The 25,915-nt window shown below is 46.5% G+C and overlaps 1 protein-coding gene across 1 annotated transcript in view; it reads right to left on the bottom strand.

The window, feature by feature from the left end:
- The window catches only part of IPO11 (importin 11), a 450,706-nt gene that overhangs the window by 424,009 nt on the left and 782 nt on the right, over positions 1-25,915 (bottom strand). Inside the window, exon 2 of the mRNA XM_066602787.1 lies at positions 15,920-16,064. Within this exon, the coding sequence (XP_066458884.1) occupies positions 15,920-16,057 (138 nt within the window). The 5' untranslated portion in view covers positions 16,058-16,064. The remainder of the gene's footprint in view (positions 1-15,919; positions 16,065-25,915) is intronic.

Here is a 25,915-nt window from a genome sequence, read left to right as displayed (position 1 = left end):
GACTCCTGGAAACCCGATTATCGGATAGGTATAATCACCTTTTCCCCAAGTCATCTCCACGACAGCACCATCTGAGACGCACCAACTAAAAGGTTATTTAGGGTGGGATTGCTGCCGAGAGGACCTTGCGGCCAAAAGGTCATGTCCTCATCCAGCTGCACCTTTATCCTATAATGTTTAACAAAAGTGTGTGGCTTCTTCCAAACTGCGGCCTTGCATATTTGTTCAAAAGGACGCCGAACTATGCTCAGCCCATGAAGACGCCACTGCCCCTGTGGAGTGGGCTTTAAGAACCGAGGGGACTTCTTTCCTCAGGGCCCTATAAGATTCTGTAATGGCCAAACGAATCCATCTGGCTATGGAGCTTTTAGCTGCTTTGCTCCCTTTGTTTGGGCCCGAGAACTGTCGTTCCGCCTCCAGTAACTTGTAGTGTCAATATAAGTCAAGACCGCTCTTTTGACGTCTGAGCAGTTTAGGGTTCTTTCTCTCTCATCTTATTGTGTCAGTAATTTTAAGGAAACGGTGGCGGATAGATAGGGCCTGTAGTTCGCTAACCCGTCTTGCTGAGGTGATGGCTACCAGAAGAATTGTTTTAATTGTGAGCATTCTTATTGAGAGACCTTCGATTGGTTCGAAGGGTTCTGCTGACATAGCCCTCAGGACCCAATTTAGATTCCAGTCTGGACATATATTTGTGGGTCTAGGTCGTAGCCTATCTGCCGCTGTCAGGAATCTACTGATCCACTTGTTCTCTGATAGCTTGGTGTCAAATAAAGTACTAAGGGCTGAAACTTGAACTCTTAGGGTGCTTGGGGAGAGGCCTATGTCCAGGCCCTCCTGTAAGAACTCCAAGATTAAGGGGCTGTCTGTGCTGGAGCTCAAGGAATGTTTCCCCTGTCTCCAAGAGATAAACCTCTTCAAGACCTTTTGATAGATAAGGTTGGTTGTTTTCTTTCTACTTGACATTAGTGTCCTGATTACTCTCTCAGAGAACCCCCTTCCTGGGATGTCCACCAGTGCAGAGATATCTTCACAGAATTTTTGATGCGCATCTTTGTTCCTAATGAGGACTGTTTTCTGTCCCAGGCTGAAAGGACTGCGAACTGCAGGGGTCTGGTATGCGCTTGGGCCCATGCTACCCCCGGGATGCATGATGTCAGGCTTCCTAGGAGGGACATGGCTTCCTGGATTGTGCATGACTGTCTCCGCAGAAAGGCGGATCCTCAGAATTTTTATCTCGGGAAGGAAGGAGCATTGAGCCTCCGAGTCGAGCATTATGCCCAGGAATATCTTTTCTCTGCTGGGATCTAAGCTGGACTTCTCCCAGTTCACTATCCATCCTAGGAATTGGAGCAGATCGAGCACTGTCGCCCGGTGTTCTACTAGGAGCTCTCTGGACCCTGCTATAATGAGAATGTCGTTCAGATAAGGAATTATCAGGATTGATCTTTGCCTTAGGTAGGCTGCTACCCCTGCCATGATTTTTGTAAAAAACGGGAATTTTTTCTTACCGATAATTCCCTTTCTGGAAGACATCATGACAGCATACGCTGGAGGAGTAAAAAAAGCCCGTATGCTGTCATGATGTCATGGGGAAAACGGGAATTTTTTCTTACCGATAATTCCCTTTCTGGAAGACATCATGACAGCATACGGGCTTTTTTTTTACTCCTCCAGCGTATGCTGTCATGATGTCATGGGGAAATTCGAGGTGCTGAAGAAATCCCGAAGGGAAGGCATTTGAATTGAAGATGCCTCGTTCCTCCGCCCATATCTACTGCGAACCTCAAGTACATCTGAGAATCCCTGTGGATCGGCACATGAAAGTATGCGTCTTTTAGATCTATAGACGACATATAGGCTTCCCTTGGGTATTAGCCTTACTGTTGTAGAGATCGACTCCATCTTGAACTTCCGATATCTGATAAAGGCGTTCAGGGGCTTTAAGTTTATTATCATGCGCGACTTCCCACATGGTTTCTTTATCAGGAAGAGTCTGGAGTAGTGACCCCGGGTCTCTTGGCTTTGAGGCACAAAGGATACTGCATTTAAATGTAGTAGATCTCGAACACTTTGTTGGAGTAGGCACAGTTGTTGCGCTGACCCCCCTGTTGTAGCAAATCTCCTGGGGAGGGACACCAGTTCTATCTGGCATCCCTGCTGTAGGATCTCTGGGATCCATGAGCTCTCGCAAATTGTGGCCCATCGATCCACAAAGGTCCCCAGCCTCGCCCCTACTGGGATGCGTCAGGGTTTCTGTTTGGTTGGATCCCCCTGGTAGGGGTTGAAGAGGAAATTCCTCCCTCTACCCCCCTTGGGGTAACTCCAACGGCCTGTCTTGCCCTTGCCCCTATACGACTCTGGCTGCTGCGCTGGGGGCCGAAAGGTCTTCCCCTTCTGCTGTTTCTCCTCTGGGAATCCCTTCTTCCTGTCGGATGCTTTCGAGAATTCTGTCGAGATCTGGGCCGAAGAGAAACTGGCCGTGGAATGGAAGCGAGCACAATTTGTTTTTTGAGGCTAAATCGCCTGACCAGGACTTTAGCCATAGAACTCTTCTGGCGGAATTGGACAAAGCCGTCGCTTTTGCCGACAGTTTTACTGTCTCTGCCGATGCGTCCACCAGAAAATTTGTGGCCATCTTTAGGATAGGAAGGGAGATTATGATCTGCTCCCTCAGCGTTTTATTAGTTATATGGAGCTCCAGCTGCTCCAGCCACACTCCTAGGTCTGAGTGTACTAGCTTCTGCTTCCCAGGAACTTCTTAGGAGGCCCTCCGCCTTCCGATCCATCGGGTTTCTTAGCTGCGTGGCGTCCTCAAAGGGCAGAGTTGTTCTTTTAGCCACTTTGGCCTCTGGGATGTCCACTCTGGGTATTTCCTCCCAGCTTGCGCACACCTCTTCTTCGAACAGGTATCGCCTCTTAACCCCTCTAGAGGAGAAAGATCCTGCGTCGGGCTTCTTCCATTCTTTCTGAATCATCTTGGAGAGGTTGCTATGGACTGGGAAGGTATGTTTGCGTCTCTTCCCTAATCCCCCAAAGACTTTGTCCTGTATAGTGCGAGGCTCTCTGGGTTCCTCCATCTTGAGCGTGGCCCTAACAGACTTAATGAGCTCTGCTAAGTCCTCCTGATGGAATAGGTATTTTTTATAATCCTCCTCCTCTGAGGACTCTTCAGGCGCTGGATCTTCCGGCTCTGTCCCAATCGAGCTCCTTTCAGAATCTAACTCTTTTCCGGCGCTTAGCCCTGGATGCCCCCGTTGGTGGCGTTTTTTGTAATGTCAGAGCTGACCACACCTCCTCCCTGACCAGCTTCCTCACATCCTCTAGGAACCCTCCTGATTCCTCTTTAACCAGCCTGGCTACGCATGCTTTGCATAGAGGCTTCTCATGCATAGCCGTCAGTCTCGATCCGCACTCTGCCCATTTTTTTTGTTTCGCTCTGGGAGACAAACAGAGTTTTGCAAATAAGGATGCGACATTCCAAACATCTATACATTGGATTTTGCATAAACCTTTTTTCCCCACTGGCTGCTTACGGTCCCCGCCGTAGCTGAAGATTCAGCGATATCTGGTGCTGGAGCACTCATCTGAAAACCAGTGCTGCAGACACCCTGGAGCAATGAAGCCAGCTTAAAAGCAATGGCTTACCTGTAGTAGATGTTCTCTCGGGTTCCTTTCCTTTTTTTTTCAAAATTGGCGCCTTCCGCGTCAAGCCCCGCCCCCTCGCACCAATGACGCCCGCTGTGATGACATCGTCATGTCGGTCACCTGACGCGGTGCCCCGCCCCCCTCCGACGCGTGTCAAAGGGAATCAGGAAGCGCCGCGCCTGGTCCTAAGCCGGCGGAGCAGGGGAGCTGGAGCCCCGCTTTGCACCCCCCATGGGCCGCTGCGGGAGGAACCTGGCCCGGGGGAACAACCCCATGTGGCGTCCCGGGAGCTGCTCATCAGGAAGGGAGGACAGGCTGACCCACTGCCCTCCGATCCTGCTGGTAAGATTCTTCAGGCTGGCGTCTCCACCAGCCCCTCTCGGTGATCCTGCCTCCTGGCAGGACAGGAAGACACTGAGGAAGGTGGGGAAGGGGGGAGCTTTTTAACCTCTCGGTGTGTTCCTGTCCAATCAGGAGGAGGCGATCTCAGATGGTGCTGTAGTGGAGACGACTTGGGAAATCTAGTTTACTTGTCTGTATCATTGGGGGACACAGAAAAGATCTTGAGACGTTCTAGAGCAGTACCCAAGGCACGGGAAAATATATGAAGTTGCCTGAGTAAGGAAGCATACGCTCCTTAACTGCAACTAACGTTAACAGATGCCTAGGCATCCAGTATGCTCGGTGAGGAGCATAAAGGGGCCCAAGTAACCGGCCCATCCAGCCTCCGGGGAGAAAAAACTCCTGATAAGAAGCTTCCGACGGGGCACCCACTGTCCGAGTACTAAGAGCAGTAACACAGCCTGAGGATATAACTGCCTGGCACTGTAACCCTGTACTGCCAGGAGCAGAGCCAGTGCAGGGAGTCCCCTCGGATTTGCCTAGATTATCAGCAGCGTGCCCTCGCAACTCTAAGAATGCTACCTGAGAGAGGTACTCTTGCGTAGTCAGACCACACCCACTTGCCATCAGAGCGTTCCTCAGAACGAGGCACTACCGAGAAAGGTGCCCACTCGATACTTCATTGAAGTGGATCCTGGCACCCGCGGCAGAGGGAGAATATACGACAGGTAGATAACAACCGCCTCCCGATGAAAACCTTCGGTACAAAGTCAGAGTCCAAGAAAACACGCTGTGGAGCGTCGAAACTTCAGGGAGTTGCATTCTCTCCAATATTCGACATAGTTGTACGTCAGCTTCCATATAACTCCAGGTTGCCAATATCACCTTACTAGTCCCACTGCGAGGGAAGAAGCGGGACGATTTTGGACGCCAATGAAAAAAAAACTCTTTGTGATCCATAACCGCTTCTGGTCGAAGTCCCGTGTAGATCAGCGTTGAACAGAACTTGCGATGAAAGGTTCCTGGTTACCCTTAACTATCTTGAAGGGGTCATCCTTGCAACTGACTACCACCAGAACGTGGGGGACCCAAGACCCAATGTCTTACTCTGGACCCGGGCCGCATAGCTGAAGTCCAGCCTGGGCCTAATGCTGCGTATCCGTACGTCCCCAGCCATCGACTACTTTGTTAGCTGTAGAGTGAAAAGGATTCGTACTAAGGATCCTTCAATCCCATAATCCTGTGTCAATGCCCACAGCATGCACCTCTTGCATGGGATCTTGGGCTTCCGACGAAGTCTAATCCTGGATAGGGACTGACGGGTTAGTTAACTATGATTGAGTCCTTCCCAACCTATCGTGCAACCGCATGAACCACCAGGCACCAGAAGTTGGCCACACAGCAAGGGCACACCCGTACGGGAATCTCGCTGGTCCCTTTTGAGGTAACCTCAGTAGTAGAGAGGGACGACCCCCAAGGATTGCCAACAGTACAAGCATAGTATGTCTCACGGTCCGCTGAAAGCAATTATGCAGGCAGCACGCAGGAGCATTACAGCGTGTTCCTGGATCCATCCACTTAATTCCATTAACTTCCTTATGCAATCCGTAGCACATGCTCCAGTAGCTCAATTAGAGACTTCTCCTTATGGCCCGCATCTGCCCATCCACATATGGGAGAAAAGTGGGTTGTCCTGCACCCCACAGGGGCAGCGGGCACTCTGTCTCAACCGGTATCATGCCTGTAGGCTATCCATGCCCGAACGTACGCGGCTGATAGAACTAGCCGTCCAGATTCCGGCTATTCTATGGATAGGAAATCATTTTCAGTCTTGGCACAGCTCCCTTAAAAACAGTCCGTGCAGAAGTTAATTGTTTAAATGTTTTGTTTTTATTGTGAAACTACATTATTGCCACCCCCCCTGCTGATCAGCATGTAATAACTCGCTTATTTTTTTCTCAGTAAAATCAGTTGAAATTAAAAACAGACCGTGCAAAAAGATTTTGTGTGCATGCACAGCTCTCCATATTCACTTCTTAGGCCTCATGCCCATGGCCAAGTCGGATTTCGCCTGCGAAATCTTGCAGCGGAATCAGACCCGGCACCCCCCAGAGACCCTATACTCACCTCTCAGAACTCGCTGCGAGTCTCTCGCACAGCGAGCCGGCACGCATGCGCAGTGCAATGCATGACGTGCCGGCGCTGGCGAGGATTCTTGTGGTACTTCCGCTGTGCTCACAGTGGAAGTATCACAGGCCGGATAGCTTCCATTGACTGCAATAGAAGCCATCGGTGCGATTTTCCGCATAGAATAGCACATGCTGCGATTCTCCCCCACAAGTGGAAGAATCGTTTACCACAGCATGTCTATAGACGGACATTGCAGCGGAATTCGCGGCGGGTGTCTGACCGCGAAGTCCACAGCGATAATTCCTGAGCGTTCTTGCATAAAACAGAGTGTAGAGAACCACGCACACGCTCGGCCACCTCTCCATTCCACCACGGGCTATATAAAAACTAGGTAACAAAGAAGAAGATGGGAGTAGCGCAGCATCAGATCACCCGCTCACCACAGATGGCGTAGGATGCGCTAGTTGAAAGATTGACGGGAAACCACGAAACAATCATCTCCATGTATGTATAGGAGCTCCTTCAAAACTTTTCAAAAATGGTACTTAACTCATGAAGTAGTTAGAGAAAATGTTAAAAATAAGCAAAGACACAACAACTTTCTATCTTCTAAATGTCTGTTCCATGACTTGTAATGTAAATCCGCACCATAATCTATGACACTGATTTGAACTAAGCACAAGGAAAAAAAGGGACACATCACATCTTGATGCGGATTCTTCACCAAATCCACGTCGAAGAACCCATGTGTGGATTTGCCCATTGAAAAGGGTACTGCATACGTCTCCGCTGTATATTGAAGCGCTAATACACATTAGAAATATGAAATCTGCATAGAAACCTCCGACATGAATTTTGCCATCTGACCTTACCCTAAGGATACGCCATCAATGTATAATTTGTGGGGTTCAACCTATTCAACTGAGCAGAGCTGAGCTGCAATACCAGGGACAGTAGGTACTGCAGTGAATGGACTACAGTGCTTAAACAAGAACTATTGCCCCTTCCCTCTACTGACTGGTGCAGGTCCCAGGCGTCAGACATCCACCAATCATACACTGATTGCCTAATGATACACCATCCACTGAAAATCTCTTAAAGGGGTTGTACAAGGACACAAGTTATCCCTTATCCACAGAATGGGGAATTACTTGCTGATCAATAGAGGTCTCATTGCTAAGATCCCCGCCGATCTTCAGACTGGGGGTCTTGTGTCCTCCCTTTGTCTGTCACGGCATGGTCGCTTCTTCACTCATAGTAGCGTCATAGTGAATGGAAGACCAAGCGCTCCATTTATTTCAATGGGGCTGACAGAAATACCTTAGCACTTGCGGCAGTCCCATTGAAAGTGAATGGAGCGCAAGTGCGACCCTCGCTCCATTCAGTATCCTTCTCACTAAGTAAGTCGGCATTGAGAAGTACTGGGACACAGGATCCCCCACCGATCAGTAAGCTACCATGTGGATAGGGGATAACTTGTGTCCTAGTACGACCCCTTTAAACAAAGTTTGAGAAGATATTTGAATAACAGCGAACAGCTCTTGATGTCAAGTGTTTGCAGAGTGAATGCAAAGCAGAATTTGAATAGAGTATAAAATATACAGGACGCATAAAAGAAAAGAACAATCGGGGGAGTCAGGAGTACAGAATGCATAAAAACAGCAAGAAAACATTAAAAAATGCCACTCTGACATAGATAAAGTGTGACAATGCAGCTGACAGCAGAAGAAAGGCCTGTCAATCCAAAATAAGATAAATGAACCAAATGTGGCTCGCTGAAAGTCAAGTGAAAGGCGGGAATCTCAGCGGATCAGGCGGACATAACCAAATGCATAGGGGATACAAAAATCTATAAACAGAAGTTTTCATTAACCCTTTTAGTGTAACAGGAAAGGACCTGCGCTTTCCTGCATTGCTATGCCCCAACTCTTCACAACACATTGTAGAAATCCTATTCTGGAAGGGGCTCCCAACTAGTGGCCACTATATAACACAATACTCCATCCGCAGTATACAGGGCCTTCTGTATTCTATATGTGAAGTGTTATCGTTGCTGTGTTGGCATGGAGCCTGGTTGTTCTCTTTGCCAATGAGCTTTCTAACATTCTGCTGCCCAGTGGTAGGTTGGTGAGGTGGATGTTTATGTAGACTTCAGAAGACGTTAGACCACTCCAGGCTGCCACGGACTCACTTTATTCTCTTTTAGTCAAAAAATAGCAACAGAAAGTAAACCCCAAAAGTTAGGCAGCAGCATTTCTAGGTGCACCGGCTAACTTACATACATACACTTATTGGTAAGTTGGATTTGAATGAAACTTTTTCTGTGTGATTGTAACGTTGATATAAGTGAGTGATAATATCAGAGCAAAAGCAGAATCTATTGTGAAAAACTGAACACTTCAAGGGAGGCTCTAGTACCATGTTGTACCACCTCTAGCTTGGGTACAAGATGTGATACAGGTGGGCATGGAGGCTCTAGTGCCCTGCTCTACCGCCTCTAGCTTGGGTACAAAATGTGATACGGTCAGGCATGGAGGCTCTAGTACCCTGTTGTACCACCTCTAGCTTGGGTACAAGATGTGATACAGGCGGTCATGGTCGCTCTAGTACTCTGCTGTACCGCCTCTAGCTTGGGTACAAGATGTGATACGGGCAGGCATGGAGGCTCTAGTACCCTGCTGTACCGCCTCTAGCTTGGGTACAAGATGTGATACGGTCATGCATGGAGGCTCTAGTACTCTGTTGTACCGCCTCTAGCTTGGATACAAGATGTAATACGGGTGGGCATGGAGGCTCTAGTACCCTGTTGTACCACCTCTAGCTCGGGTACAAGAAGTGATACGGTCAGGCATGGAGACTCTAGTACCCTGTTGTACCGCCTCTAGCTTGGATACAATATGTGATATGGTCATGCATGGAGGCTCTTGTACCCTGTTGTACCGCATCTAGCTTGGATACAAGATGTAATACGGGTGGGCATGGAGGCTCTTGTACCCTGTTGTACCACCTCTAGCTTGGATACAAGATGTGATACGGGCAGGCATGGAGACTCTTTTACCTGTTGTACCACTTCTAGCTTGGATGCAAGATGTGATGTGGGCAGGCATGAAGGTTCTAGCACCCTGTTGGGTTGCCTCTAACTTGGCTATAAGATGTGATACGGTCAGGCATGGAGGCTCTAGTACCCTGTTGTACCCCCTCTAACTTGAATACAAGATGTGATACGGGTGGGCATTGAGGCTCTGGTGTTCTTGTATCTTGTTACATTATTAGGTATAAATCCTTCCATGTTACAGCAGCCCTGCCAAGCAGAATGGGTGGAGAGCTAGTGATGGGCTGTATCCGCCCAGTGCATTCCCACACGCTGCTGATTGGCTGTGTGCAGTAAGGTCCTCAAAGGTCCTAGCAGCGTGGGGATTTACTTAAAGGGGTTGTCCCGCGCCGAAACGGGTTTTTTTTTTTCAAACCCCTGAAAAAAACCCCTTACCTGAATCCCCGCGCTCCGGTGACTTCTTACTTACCGGTTGAAGATGGCCGCCGGATTCTTCTCCCTCGGTGGACCGCAGGGCTTCTGTGCGGTCCATTGCCGATTCCAGCCTCCTGATTGGCTGGAATCGGCACGTGACGGGGCGGAGCTACACGGAGCCCCATTGAGAAAAGAAAAAGACCCGGACTGCGCAAGCGCGGCTAATTTGGCCATTAGACGCCGAAAATTAGTCGGCTCCATGGAAACGAGGACGCTAGCAACGGAGCAGGTAAGTGAAAAACTTCTTATAACTTCTGTATGGCTCATAATTAATGCACAATGTACATTACAAAGTGCATTAATATGGCCATACAGAAGTGTATAGACCCACTTGCTGCCGCGGGACAACCCCTTTAATGCTGGGGTGGAGGCTTAGGTTTAGGGGTTGTTTCTGTGTTAGGGTTACATTATTAGGTATAAATCCTTCCATGTTACAGCAGCACTGCTCTGACATGGAAGGATTAACAAGCCATGGAGTCTCTAGTATTCTGTTGTACTGCCTCTAGCTTGGATACAAGATGTGATACTGGCAGGCATGGAGGCTCTAGAACCTGGTTGTACAACCTCTAGCTTGGATACAAGATGTGATACAGGTGGGCATGGTGGCTCTAGTACCCTGTTGCACCGCCTCTAGTTGGATAAAAGATGTGATATGGGCAGGCATGGAGGCTCTAGTACCCTGTTGTACCAGCTCTAGTTTGTATACAAGATGTGATAGGGGTGGGCATGGAGGCTCTAGTACCCTGCTGTACCACCTCTAGCTGGGATGCAAGATGTGATAAGGGCAAGCATGCAGGCACTAGTACTCTCTTGAGCCGCCTCTAGCTTGGATACAAGATGTGTCAATTCCCGAGTGGACCAATCAAATCGGGGATTGTGCAGTGCCAACCAGGGCATACCAAGCACCACATCAACAGACATCCTTTCCATTACCAAGAACGACAGATTCTCAGAATGGAGAACACCCACAGTGAACTGTAACATGGGAGTCCTCCATTGTACAACTCCTGCAGACAGAGGGGTAGAATCAATACTAGTGAAGCGAATGGGAATCTTTAACGAGAATTCAGTCATCAGAGGCCTGACAAAACTTAAACTAATCAAATTGGCGGCAGCCCCTGAATCAATAAAAGCTTGACTGGACCGAGTGAAATTCCAGAAGCTAATCTGACAAGTCACCAACAACTTAGGGAGTACCTGTGATCCTAGGTGATCCTCCCAAAGATCGCCTAGGATCTGAAGTTTTCCGCCGGTTCAGACTGATGTTGTAGATGCTTCTGAGGACAGGTCGCTACACGATGTCTGGCTTTCCCACAATAGAGGCTGAGATGATGAGTCATCCGGAACAGTCACCGTTCCTCGGGACTTAGGTGATCCACTTCCATAGGCTCGGCACCAGAAGTTGGCATAGGAGAAGTGGGAGCAGGTCTGCCGGATTCCCTAGGCTTATGGGCCTGATGTTCCTCTTTTCTAAATCTCAGCCCCCTGTCAGCTTTGACCGCCAATTCCATCGCATCATTGAGTGTCACGGGAGCGAGATGAGAAATGAGTAGATCCTTGACAGCGTCAGAAAGACCCAACAAAAACACATCTTTAAGGGCGCTATCGTTCCAAGAGGTTTCACCTGCATACAGTTTAAATTTAGAGCAATAGTCTTCTACCCACTGCTGCCCCTGATGTAGAGACATGAGATGGGATACCGCCAACCCCGCACGGTCCGGCTCATCAAAAATACCTCCAAGTTCCCGAAAAAACAAATCAACTGACTGCAGGCAAGCCAAACGCTGAAGCAGTAGGCCCATGTCTGGGGGGAACCCCGAAGTAAGGATATAATCAATCCAACTTTCTGGGATTTTGAGCCGGAGGAGCGGGGCCGCATCCGAAAATACAATCTACATGCCTGCTGAAAAACAAAAAATTTGCTCAGACAAGATAACAGAAGCAGGAGACCAACCAAGGCAGACTAGCTAGCACACTGAGGGAAACCAATAACTGGCAGTGATTGCCAGTCTCTGCCCGACCTTTAAACAAAAGCCTCCTCCCAGGGGCGGAGAGAGGGAGACTGCCAGCTCCCAACAGAACATAATAAAAGGGAGCTTGTGCACGGCAGCTGCACACACATGTGCGCGCGCGCCACCAGCACCACGCCGCCCACGACGGCAAGGCACCGGTGCCCCCGGCAGCCGAGCAACAAGCTGCAGGAATCCATCACTGGCTACCACCCGATTCCTGAGGAGGCAGGCGGTCTGGCTATGTATCACATAGGTCATAACAACAAATGTTCTACTAAGTACTCAAGTTGCTTTGGATGAAGGAGTTGAATAATTCCGAGACTATAGCAATTGTTAAAAGTGGCACTTTGTGATGAATTCGGAGAAACGGCTTGTTATATTGTTTGTTGTTTGATTGCTTTTTTGCAGACAGCTGAAAGTTTATAACTTTGACAAATAAACCTAGTTTGCAATGGGGGTGAATAATTTTGATTGCAACTGTAAATATAGCCCCACTGCTTGTCAACAGCTTTCGAAGTCATAAATAAAACAGAAAAGAGTTTCACGGAGGTAACAGAAGAGGGTGACTTTCATAAGAAACTCTCATTTGGTGTCACAATGCTCTGTCTATTCAATGGATTTTCCAGATTTATTGTAGAGTGATGTATTATCATTAAAAAGCTGTCCGCAGAGAGAATAGCAAGGTTCTGCTCATACAATACAAGCCTCCGTCAGGAATCCATTGTGGGTTCTGTCACTTTTGACGGCAAGAACTGTGCAGCATACATAGCTATTGTTGCCACCAAAATCAATGAAGCCTCAACAGAATCCAGATGGAGACCATTATAATGAGTCAATGGGGTCTGAAGACGGATTCAGCACAGCGCAATGGCTGGCTTTATATATCCAAGCAAATATGCCATTTCTTCGTTATCTCTGATTAACAATATAAGTGCCATCAGAGCTCCTTCAGGAATTCATACCCAGCTTTCGCAGTGTCTTGTACGGTAAATCTGCGTAATCATGTAGCGATAAAATCCTGTCTGACATCTTCCAGTATAACGAGGTAAATGTACTGGTCAGAATCTAGAAAAGCTGATGATATCCTCTATGGGGACTGCCATAAAGCTTGCTTAGAACTTGGCAGAAGAAACCTACGCAATGAACTATATTTTTTGGTGATTTTTCTTTTACCACTGCCAGCCGTAACCCTTTTTGAATTTTTTTGTTTATGTTTTTCCATCCCCACTTTCCCAAAAAATTATAACTTTTGCATTTTCCTAATCACACAGCAAAATGAGGGCTTTGTTTTTGCAAGACAAGTCCTATTTTTCAACAATACCATTTAATATACTGTATAAAAAAAAAAGTAATTTCACCTTGTTTTTTGGGGGGAGAGGATGGTTACGGTGTTCAGGATATGATAAGGCTACATTCACAAAACTCGCGCGAATATAAGCTCCATTTATTTTAACGTCATACATATGAGTGATGTTTTCCATCACAGCTGAAAAGTCGCTGCATGTCCTATTTTTTGGCATTCTCTCGGAACGTCTAGCGCATTGTTCTCAATGGGACCTTTAAAGACATCGCATGCACTACCATGCCGTAGGATATGCTTGCGATTGCGGTGATGTTTCCCTTTGAAATCAATGGGAAATCCTTGCGATCGTCTGACACGGGCGATGAGAGAGGTTTTTGAATGAAAAATGCCTCGCATTCAGGTGTAAAACGCACGTTGGCAGGCACAATATCGGGCCGAATTTCTCTTCTTGTGGGCCAGTACGGTTATGGGGATACTAAATTTATGGGTTTTTTTTATGTTATACTACTTAGTAAAATACCTTAAAAAATAATGTTTTCTGTCACCTTCTTTTTAACCCCATAACTTTTATATTTCTCGTCAGTGGCGCTGTGTGAGGGCTTGTTTTCAGCGTTTATTATTGATACAATGTTGGAGTACATACGACTTTTTGTTCACCTTTTGTTAATTTTTTTTTTTTTTTTGGTGACCAAAAAAACCCCACAAATTCTGAGATTGTGTTTTTTTCTAATGGCATTTGGTGTGCAGGATAAATAATTTTTAACAAATTGGACTTTTACGGACGCGGCAATAGTAATTTTTTATTGTAATGACTTTTGATGTTTTTTTAAATTTACTAATAATTAAAACTTTATCAATCTTCTTTTTATTTATTTTTTTTAAGTCCCCATTCAAGCAGATAATTGTTTTATCAGCTGTACAATATACTGCAGTACTTCAGTATTACAGTATACCATAATATTACAAGCATTATGTTGTAAAGGGAACCTGTCACCTCCTTACAACACCATAAACTAATTTATGATGCTATTAGCAGAGGTGACAGAGAGCTAGGTGATGTCACCCGTGGGGCTTAAAACTTCCTTTGCAGTTTATCACAAGGTCTTAGGCTCCCATGGTAAGTGCACGGGTTAACTGCTCCAATCAGAGTTATCTGCAATCCTGGCAGTTGCAGCTAGATGTTAGGTGTCAAAGAAAGCCGACACCCATCAGGTATAGAGCAGGCTTGGCTCCTGAGCTACCTCTGTTGATTTCCAACATCTACCATACATGCATAGTAAATATTGGAAAGGGGGTATAGGAAAATGCTCTTTAACCCCTAAATGACGTGGCCCCCCCTTTTTTCCCCCATTTTCGCTTTTTCCTCCCCCCTTCAAAAAAATCGTAACTCCTTTATTTATCCCTCGACGTTGCTGTATGAGAGCTTGTTTTTTGCAGGACAATTTGTATTTTTAAATGGTGCTATTTACTGTACCATATAATGTACTGAAAAACTTTAAAAAAAAATTCTAAGTGGAGTATTTTCTGCCGCCATCTCCTGCGCACAATAACTTTTTTATTTTTCTGTCGACATAGTTGTGTGAGGGCTCGTTTTTTGCGGGATATCCTGTAGTTTAGGTTAGTACCAATTCGGAATACATATGACTTTTTATTGCGTTTTTTTCTGGGAGACAGGACAACTGAAAAAGTGCATTTCTGGCGTTCTTTATTTTTTTTCCGAATGACGTACACCGTGCGGGGTAAATAATGTACTACTTTGATAGATCGGACTTTTACAGACGCAGCGATACCAATTATGTATTTTTATTTTATGATTTGGATTTTTTAATTACAGATATGGGAAAAGGGGGGTGATTTAAACTTTTACAACTTTTTTTTTAACAATAAATAAAACTTTATTGCTCTTATTTTCACTTTTCTTTTATGCCTCCTGGGGGACTACATGTGATCCTTTGATCGCTTCTGCAGTATGACGTAATGCTACAGCATTACGTCATACTGCGATTTGACAGGCAGTCTATCAAGCCACCCCACGGGGATGGCTTGATAGGCAGTCTGCTAAGGCAGCACTGGGGCCTTTCAGAAGGCCCCCGGCTGCCATGACACCTGCACGGCTCCCCCGAACATCGTTCTGGGGATCTAAATGCCGCTGTCAGAATTGACAGCGGCATTTAAAGGGTAAATACCCGCGATCGCCGCACGGCTGATTGCAGCTATTGCCTGCAGGTGTCAGCTGTAATAAACAGCTGATGCCCACGCTGTATGAAGAGAGGTCGCCCTGCGACCTCTCTACATACATACCCCAACACTCCAGGATGTACCCTTACGTCCTTGGTCGTTAAGGGGTTAAAGTGGATGTCTCATAAAGAGAACCCATTTTTGTAAACAGCCCGATGTCCGCTTATCGACACAGGACCCTCTTGATTAGCTGTTATCATTGGGAGAACCTGTGTTTAGCCAAACATTTCCCATGCAATGTCCACTGCCAGGGAAAAGTGGTATTAGAATATAGCATTCTATTGTAACAGATTGAGAACCGCTCTTTGTTAGCCGCTTTCTATTTTAGCTTCTAGAGGAGGTCCTGAGTGGGGTACCGCCATCTATGGTGTCTACATGCTCCAAAAGGCTATATGGTAAAACGTTAACTTCATGAGGCAACCCTTTAAAAGTGACAAAGCAGCATGGTCAATGGTCAGCCCTGGGGCCCTGGATTCAAACCTGACCAAGGATAACACATGCATTGTGTTTGTATGCTCTCCCTATGTTTGCATGGGCTTTCTCTCACACCCCAAAAAACATATTGATAGGTTAATTACTAATTTAGATTGTGAGCCCCAATGGAGACAGGGACAGACACAAGCCATGACAATCTCTGTACAGTGCTATGGAATATGTTGGTGCTGCAGCTTTGTCACTCCAAATGAAATAATTCACGTAAAGCATCTTAGCAAGACTTACCAAAAGGACGGTGTAGAAACCGGGCTGGGTCTCCCACCGCTTGAGCTGCTCCTCCGCTGGCTTTAGTACCGTTGAGTCTTGGCTGCTCGCCTGCGTCAAGACCTGAAGCACAACGCTGCTGGCACTGTTCAGATCCATAAGGAACCTGCAACAGAAACCGCATAGAATTCAGCCAACGCCACAATGCTAGAGCGGGGGACATAACATTAACACGCAATTATGACTGAGCAAGAACTAAATCCCAGCTGTCCTAGAGTCATTATCTGGCGATTAGGGAAGGCTTCCACTACTGATCAGTGAGGGTGGATACTTGGATGCGGAGTCGGTAAAGTGCATGGCTGTGAGGACCGTAACGGATCTGTGCATGCTCTAAATGGTTAACTGGAAGAGAGAATAATTACCTGAAAGGACTTCATAGCAGTTAGACGGATTGTCATCTGACAAAATAGGACTTTCCCCATCAGAAGCTAAAAATTTGGGTTTAGCGAAAGCACTCCGACCCCGTGAGCGGAAAAATCCTCACTGTGAGAACTGCTGTGCAGATTCCCCCCAAAAATGGGATGTGGATTTTATTTCCACATCAAATCTGCATGAACGCATTCTCAGTGTCACTGCTTACATACATGCCGACAATCCTGATTTGGGCAGAGTTCTCTAAAAAGAGCTTGTTGTTGGGGACATTAACTGGAATGGAGCTTAAATGTCCTCATTTTGGAGGATTTAAAGAGGATCTGTCATGACATGAAATCAGCGGAGCTGGCTGCAACGCTCTGCAGACTCTATCCCAGCATTTTTTTCTTTCCATACTCACTTTCCTCAGCCCAGATGGGCTCTTCTTCGTTCCGGCTCCCAGCACTCAATGTGTCAAGTGGGTGGTCCCCACCGCTCCTTCTCTATCGGTCAGGTTAGACTGCCATTGCCACAGCTGGAGGGCATTGCAGCCAGCGCCGCTGATTCAATGTCTACAGGGATGTAAGTATGTGCTTACATTCCCCATAAGAGAGATGCACCCTTTATGGATGGACATGAGCACAGCGGATATAAACAGATGAAATATAAATGTAGGTACAATCGTTCACATTAATAAACCTGCCGGCCATCAATCAAAAGTGACGAATATCGGTGGCTTCATACGACCGTGTTTTTGTGTGTGCATACGAACTGTTCTTGCTTAAAAAAGCAGCACCTCGCATCATTTATTTGCGTTTTTCACACACGCAAAAAGATCCCAGTGATTTCAATAGTAAAAAAATCGCACTTACAAGCAAATCGCATAGAATCCGGGGGCAATGCGATCTTTTAAAAAATCCCATTGAAAGTATTGTGCGATTCTTTAAGATGAACTGCCCAAAAATAGAACATGCAGTGATTTTACAATCTCGCAGCATCGCCACAAGCGAAAGATCGCTCATGTGAATAACCACAATGAAATCAATGTGTTATTAGTAGAGATGAGCGAGCGTACTCGGAAAAGCACTACTCGCTCGAGTAATTTGCTTTATCCGAGTATGGCTGTGCTCGTCCCTGAAGATTCGGGTGCCGCCACGGAGCGGGGAGCTGCAGGGGAGAGCGGGGAGGAACGGAGGGGAGATCTTTCTCTCCCTCTCTCCCACCCGCTCTCCCCTGCGACTCACCTGTCAGCCGCAGCGGCACCCGAATCTTCAGGGACGAGCACAGCGATACTCGGATAAAGCAAATTACTCGAGCGAGTAGTGCTTATCCGAGTACGCTCGCTCATCTCTAGTTATTAGCACACACAAGTTTCGTCCATATTGCTATCGGATGGAACTCACAAGTGAAACTTGCCTGTGTGAATGCACCTTAAATTGTGCTATTAGCGCCCTGTGTTCAAATGTGACCTGAGAGACTTCTACAACGTGTCCAATTTATTGTGTCTTAAAAACTTTGTGCCGGATATTTATCATCTTTTTTGTCCCAAAAATGTCATGAAATATGGCAATAGCCCAGCTTGTGCAAAAATGTTTTAAGAAGTGTGCCACTTTCCCAAAAAGGGGAAAATTGCTATCCTGGACTGACACATCTATATCTATCTATATATATATATATATATATATATATATATATATATATATATATATATATATATATATATAAAGACGAAAGCCCTCACACCCTCACTCACTCACTCACTCGCCACTAATTCTCCAACTTCCCGATGTTGTAGAAACATCAAATTTGGCACAAGCATAGATTACGTCTAAAATAGGAAAAGTTAATGGGACCCAACTCGATTATTCAATTCTAGCGCAAAAGAACTAGCGTCCAAATTTTATGTACGGAATCTAATTCTCTCACTTCCCGATGTCGTAGAAACATGAAATTTGGCACGAACATTGATTATGTCATACATAGGAAAAGCTAATTGGTCCCAACTCGATTATTCAATTCTAAGCGCAAAAGAATTAGCGTCCAAATTTTAGGTACGTAATCTAATTCTCCAACTTTCCAATGTCATAGAAACTGGAAATTTGGCAGGAGCATTGATTATGTCATAGATAGGAAAAGTTAATGGGTCCCAACTCGATTATTCACTTCTAAGTGCAAAAGAATTAGCGTCCAAATTTTCCGTACGTAATCTAATTTTCTCACTTCATAATGTCATAGAAACATGAAATTTGGCACGAACATTGATTATGTCATACATAGGAAAAGCTAATTGGTCCCAACTCGATTATTCAATTCTAAGCGCAAAAGAATTAGCGTCCAAATTTTAGGTACGTAATCTAATTCTCCAACTTTCCAATGTCATAGAAACTGGAAATTTGGCAGGAGCATTGATTATGTCATAGATAGGAAAAGTTAATGGGTCCCAACTCGATTATTCACTTCTAAGTGCAAAAGAATTAGCGTCCAAATTTTCCGTACGTAATCTAATTTTCTCACTTCATAATGTCATAGAAACTTGAAATTTGGCACGAGCATTGATTATGTCAAAAATAGAAAAATGTTAATGGGTCCCAACTCGATTATTCAATTCTAAGCGCAAAAGAATTAGCGTCCAAATTTTACGTACGGAATCTAATTTTCTCACCTCCCAATGTCATAGAAACTTGAAATTTGGCACGAGCATTGATTATGTCAAATAGGAAACGCTAATGGGTCCCAACTCGATTAAGCGCCAAAAGAATTAGCGTCCAAATTTTACGTACGGAATCTAATTTTCTCGCTTCCCAATGTCATAGAAACTTGAAATTTGGCACGAGCATTGATTATGTCATAAATAGGAAAAGTTATTAGGTCCCAACTCGATTATTCAATTCTAAGCGCAAAATAATTAGCGTCCAAATTTTACGTACGGAATCTAATTCTCTCACTTCCTGATGTCATCTATATATATATAAAAAGGAATGTATGTCTGTCTGTCTTTCCTTTATGCGCTACTACACCATTCATCAAATCGCCATGAAACTTTGGGAAGTTGTTGAGTACACTCCTGGGAAGATTACTGGCATAGTACACCTATCCTGCGAGCATCGTCGACAGTTATGCCCCCCAGACAAAGATCGTTTGATTTCCATCTCAAGCACAAAAGCAAAAGGCATTACGAGCAACGGGAGGCGCGTTCAACTACAAAATGATGCATCCGCTGAACGTTTCGCAAGACAATTGCTGGATATGGAGAATGCTGAGGTAAAATGAAAGCTGTGCTGTGATTGGTTGCAATTTCTTATACTGCTGAGGTAAAATGAAAGCTGTGCTGTGATTGATTGCAATTTCTTATACTGCTGAGGTAACATGAAAGCTGTGCTGCGATTGGTTGCTATATATTCTACAGCTGAGGTAACATGAAAGCTGTGCTGTGATTGGTTGCTATATATTCTACTGCTGAGGTAACATGAAAGCTGTGCTGTGATTGGTTGCTATATATTATACTGCTGAGGTAACATGAAAGCTGCTGTGCTGTGATTGGTTGTTATATATTATACCGCTGAGGTAACTTGAAAGCTGCTATCTAGATATATAAAAACGAATGTATGTATATGTATGTCTGTCTTCGCAGCAACGCGCGACGGGTACGCTAGTTTTATATAAAGGAAACGTCGCATGGTTACCTCCCGTGGTGTTTCCTGGGTAACGCAGAGAACTATGCAAAATGGTGAACATATTTTTTCCCCCGGTATCTCTAAAGTAACCACGACTTCATAAGCTTTTCCGTGTGAACACCAGATAAACACCAGTACCAAATTATCTCAGGCGAAGCCGGGTATATCAGCTAGTTTATGTATAATTTCCGCAGAGAGCTGGAGCAAATTCCACCAGATTACAAATCTACACCAGCTCCTAGTGTGTGAGGGCACAGAGGAGCCGAGATGCGACTAATCTACAAAGAGGAGTGTGCCTCTTCGGCCACCCTTCATGGATTAGGCACATCATGCACCAAGGAGGATAACATTCAGACCAGCGTATGGAACGCCAGACTCAATAAACCTCCTCTTTATCTCTACTTTCATTCTAAGAAGTATCAAGAATAAGGGGCGATGTTACAGGAAGTCAAAAAAAGGTGCTGAATTTACTAAAGATGTGTGAGCGCCCGATATTGCTGTATACGGGGGCAGTCGTGAAGTGGTGTAAAGAAGAAACGATGGTCTACAAGTTGTAACAAAAACGTTACACCACCTGCACTATCACAAACAATTTAACCCCATATGTAGTGTTAGGACCTGACAGAAGCACCTATCCAGACGGATACAGCAGGGAAATCAGTCAGTGGCTAAATAAGGACTTCTGCCATGTGTTGGCACGTAGCCGCAGCTATTGGGGCCCATTGGGTCTCTTTTATGTCAAGAAGCTGTGACAAAAAAACTAAACTCTCATTAATTACTAAGGACAAAACTCCACCCTTTTTTCTACACTAATTTTTAATAAAACCCATTGGGGAAACTACACACAAAACTAGTGTAAAGGAAAATGGAGAAGTTGTCATGGCAACGGATCAGATTCCAGCTCAGGCCTACCGGAAACAGCTTCACTTTTTTCTTTGGACTAGTTCTAAAAATCTTCCCCTGTGTATCCACATGTCGGCCGGTTTATGACTGATTGTACGACACTTCTGGGGTAACTGAAGAAAAAATGCAGACCCCACATACTAGAATGTCCCAGAAGAAGCCGGACAGTCCAGGATCTCTGGCACCGTCCTCAGACGGACTCTTCTGTCCTGACAAATGCCATCTGGCACCACGGATTTGTTACAAAGAGTCATCGTTATGTGGCTGGAAGAACTGGGCCCCATTATGGGGCAATGGGGCTGCTCTGTTATGGATGTAATAAGTCCTGCAGTGTCATACAGGCACTGCGGCTGGCTCGGGTTCGAGGGCACAATGGCTGGCTCACATGGAAAGCTTATCTATTATGGAAGTCCTACAGTGTCATAGAGGCACTGCGGTTGGTTCAAGCATTTGGGCAATAGTCAACCCATGTACACACAGGCACCGAAGAGGCACTGAGTCTGAAACGGCTCACTTACTGGAGCCGCTTGGTTTTTAGCTCACCTAACAATGAAGTTACCATCGGCCCGTGTAAATAGGCAATCATTCATCTATTCACGACTACCTGTTCGCAGCGACAGCTGGAAGAGATCTCCAGCATCCGCTGCGAACAGGTAGTCGTGAATAGATGAATGACTGCCTGTTTACACGGGCCGATGGTAACTTCATTGTTAGGTGAGCTAAAAACCAACCAACTCCAATAAGTGAGCGGTTTCAGACTCAGTGCCTTGTTGGGTCCCATGTTTACGCAGGTCGACCATTGATGTAATCCTTTTTTTACGTGACTCTTTGGATGGCTATCGGCGATGTAAGAGTGCCCTTAGGCTTGATTGACACAATTTTCATGTGCGAGATCCATCCGGCTGAGATACGGACGGAACTCACATGTGAAAACAAGCCATTGATTTCAAAGTGCTTATTCACATGAACGATTTTTCTCTCGCAGCGACGTTGCCAGATAGACAAATCGCTACATTGCTATTTTGGGGTGATTTCTCGCAAAATATCAAGTCGCTCTCGCATGCCATGAAGTTTGAATTTTTACCATTGAAAGTGTAGGAAGAACTTGATTTTTTTTCATGTGTGTTAAAATCGCAAGTATATAGATGTGATTAGTGATGAGCGGGCATACTCGCTAAGGGCAATTACTCGATCGAGCATTGTCCTTAGCAAGTACCTGCCCGCTCAGGAGCAAAGATTCGACTGTCGGCGGGGAGAGGTGGGGAGGAACGGAGGGGAGATCTCTCTCTCCTCCCTGCTCACTGCCACAACTCACCTGTCACCCGCGCCGGCAGCCGAACCTTTTCTTCCAAGCGGGGAGATACTCGCTAAGGACAATGCTCGATCGAGTAAGTGCCCTTAGCGAGTATGCTCGCTCATCTCTAGATGTGATGCCTTTTTTAAGCAAAAGGACATTACGTTCACATCCGAGATTGCGAACGTAAGAATGTAATATCGTACTCGCCCATGTGAAGGGGGCATTTACACGGGTCAGTGCTCAGACCAATATCACACTTGCAAACCCGACGTTTTTATGTGCGTGCGATGCATTTTGCAAGAAAATCCCATTGCACTCCCATCACCACACTTGTGATTTTTACGTGCATGAAAATCGCCCATTATTACCTATGAGAGCAAAAATGCACCGCGGCGCCCTCTCATGCTAATGCGAGCACCTTGCGATTATTTTCCTGCTCCCATAGGAAAGAACGGGCGATTCTTCAACAGAATTACCCAAAATAAAACATGCTGCAATTTTTCTCTCGTATCGCTTCTTTTCACAAAAATCGCAATGTAAATGCCACCACTAAAAACATCAGGATCTTTCCCCGTGTGATTTTTGTGCATCTCGTGTGGGAAAATCATCCGTATAAATGTACCCTAAGGGCTTATTCACATGAACGATATTTTGAAGCGCGTTTTGCGCAATCCGAGGCGCGCAGAACTTGCAGAAATATGAAATACATTGTTTTGAATGGATTCATTCACACAAGTGATGTTTTTTTCTTTGCAGCAGAAAAAAAAATAGCAGCACGCTGTGTCTTTCAATGGGACCTTAAGGCCTCATGTCTCACGCATGCGGATTTCCGCAGAGGTAGACCTGCGGCAAACATTTGCGGGAGATCGCGGATGTGTTGGTTTTTCTGCGAGGGTGTACACAGATGCACTGTGGATTATCCACGCGGGAAAAAATCCGCGACCCTCCCAGCATTCTCCCCACCTCCCTAATTGATTTTAACCTTCAAATCCGCAGTGCATACACAATTGTATTTGCGGATCGTCCACACCCATTGACTTCTATTGAACCCCCACTGATATGAAGCATGCTGCGATTAGTTTTTCGCACTGAGCGGTCCGCAAATCAAATCCGCATGCTTAAACTCAGTTGCAGGCGCCAATGCTTCCTATGGGCACTTTGAACTGCGGATCTTCTGCGTGGGTGACCCGTGCGGTTTCCGCAAATCAAATCCGCCCATGGACATTGGGCCTAAAAGACATTGCGTGGTGCTCGCATGCCTTGAAACGCTTTCCATGGAAGTCAACGGGAACCACTTGCGATCCTGACGCACGCATCAAGATCGCAGTTTTACAGAAGCGATGCGATTTTTAATTAGAAATGCTTCGCATTGCTGTGAAAATCGCATACTGACAAACCCGATATCGGGACAAGTTTCTTGGCCCGCGTGAATGTAGCCCTAGGCCGTATTTACACCGCCATCATATGAATGGGTTCATCTACATTAGTGATGTTTCACTTAGACCCTTTGTCCAAGATTGAAAACTCGCTGCATGCCCTATGAGAATATCAGATGATAACAAGGCATGTAATATGTGGTGCGTAGCACATGGTCTGAGAAGCCATGTGTTGTGCTCATGCACGTTGCGCCTAAAAGTCTTGGGCGCAACTCACCAAACCGGCATAACTATAGCCTTATGGAGGAAAAGAGTCTTGCACTGTGATTGGGGCACTGGGGCTGGCAGTAATAAGGGTAATGGGTCTGGCACTGTGATGGGGTCACTGGGGCTGGCAGTAATAAAGGTAATGGGTCTGGCACTGTGATGGGGTCACTGGGGCTGGCAGTAATAAAGGTAATGGGTCTGGCACTGTGATGGAGGCACTGGGGCTAGCAGTTCTGAAAGTAATGGGTTCGGCACTGTGATTGGGGCACTGGGGCTAGCAGTAATAAAAGTAATGGGTCTGGCACTGTGATGGGGGCACTGGGGCTAGCAGTAATAAAAGTAATGGGTCTGGCACTGTGATGGAGGGAAACTGGGGCTAGCAGTTGTGAAAGTAATAGGTCTGGCACCGTGATGGGGAAACTGGGGCTAGCAGTTCTGAAAGTAATTGGTCCAGCACTGTGATTGGGGCACTGGGGCTGGCAGTAATAAAAGTAATGGGTCCAGCACTGTGATGGGGACACAGCGGCTGGCAGTAATGAAAGTAATGGGTTCGGCACTGTGATGGAGGCACTGGGGCTAGCAGTTCTGAAAGTAATGGGTCTGGCACTGTGATGGGGGCACTGGGGCTAGCAGTTCTGAAAGTAATGGGTCTGGCACTGTAATGGGGAGACTGGGGCTAGCAGTTCTGAAAGTAATGGGTCTGGCACTGTGATGGGGGCACTGGGGCTGGCAGTAATGAAAGTCATGGGGCTGGCACTGTGATGGGGGCACTGGGGATGGTAGTTGTGAAAGTAATGGGTCTAGCACTGTGATGGGGGGACTGGGGCTAGCGGTTCTGTAAGTAATGGGTCTGGCACTGTGATGGAGGCACTGGGGTTAGCAGTTGTGAAAGTAATGGGTCTGGCACTGTGATGGGGAGACTGGTGCTGGCAGTTGTGAAAGTAATGGGTTTGGCACTGCGATGGGGGCACTGGGGCTAGCAGTAATGAAAGTAATGGGTCTGGCACTGTGATGGGGCCACTGGGGCTAGCAGTAATGAAAGCAATGGGTCTGGCACTGTGATGGGGCCACTGGGGCTAGCAGTTGTGAAAGTAATGGGTCTGGCACTGTGATGGGGGCACTGGGGTTAGCAGTTGTGAAAGTAACGGGTCTGGCACTGTGATGGGGAGACTGGTGCTGGCAGTTGTGAAAGTAATGGGTCTGGCACTGCGATGGGGGCACTGGGGCTAGCAGTAATGAAAGTAATGGATCTGGCACTGTGATGGGGCCACTGGGGCTAGCAGTTGTGAAAGTAATGGGTCTGGCACTGTGATGGGGCCACTGGGGCTGGCAGTAATAAAAGTAATGGGTCCAGCACTGTGATGGGGAGACTGGTGCTGGCAGTTGTGAAAGTAATGGGTCTGGCACTGCGATGGGGGCACTGGGGCTAGCAGTAATGAAAGTAATGGGTCTGGCACTGTGATGGGGGCACTGGGGCTAGCAGTAATGAAAGCAATGGGTCTGGCACTGTGATGGGGCCACAGGGGCTAGCAGTTGTGAAAGTAATAGGTCTGGCACCGTGATGGGGAAACTGGGGCTAGCAGTTCTGAAAGTAATTGGTCCAGCACTGTGATTGGGGCACTGGGGCTGGCAGTAATAAAAGTAATGGGTCCAGCACTGTGATGGGGACACAGCGGCTGGCAGTAATGAAAGTAATGGGTCTGGCACTGTGATGGAGGCACTGGGGCTAGCAGTTCTGAAAGTAATGGGTCTGGCACTGTGATGGGGGCACTGGGGCTAGCAGTTCTGAAAGTAATGGGTCTGGCACTGTGATGGGGGCACTGGGGCTAGCAGTTCTGAAAGTAATGGGTCTGGCACTGTAATGGGGAGACTGGTGCTGGCAGTTGTGAAAGTAATGGGTCTAGCACTGTGATGGGGGGGACTGGGGCTAGCGGTTCTGTAAGTAATGGGTCTGGCACTGTGATGGGGGCACTGGGGCTGACAGTAATGAAAGTAATGGGTCTGGCACTGTGATGGGGAGACTGGTGCTGGCAGTTGTAAAAGTAATGGGTCTGGCACTGCGATGGGGGCACTGGGGCTAGCAGTAATG

This window comes from Eleutherodactylus coqui, chromosome 5 (assembly GCF_035609145.1).
Source record: "Eleutherodactylus coqui strain aEleCoq1 chromosome 5, aEleCoq1.hap1, whole genome shotgun sequence".
NCBI lineage: Eukaryota > Metazoa > Chordata > Amphibia > Anura > Eleutherodactylidae > Eleutherodactylus > Eleutherodactylus coqui.
This window is presented reverse-complemented; position numbering and strand designations above follow the sequence as displayed.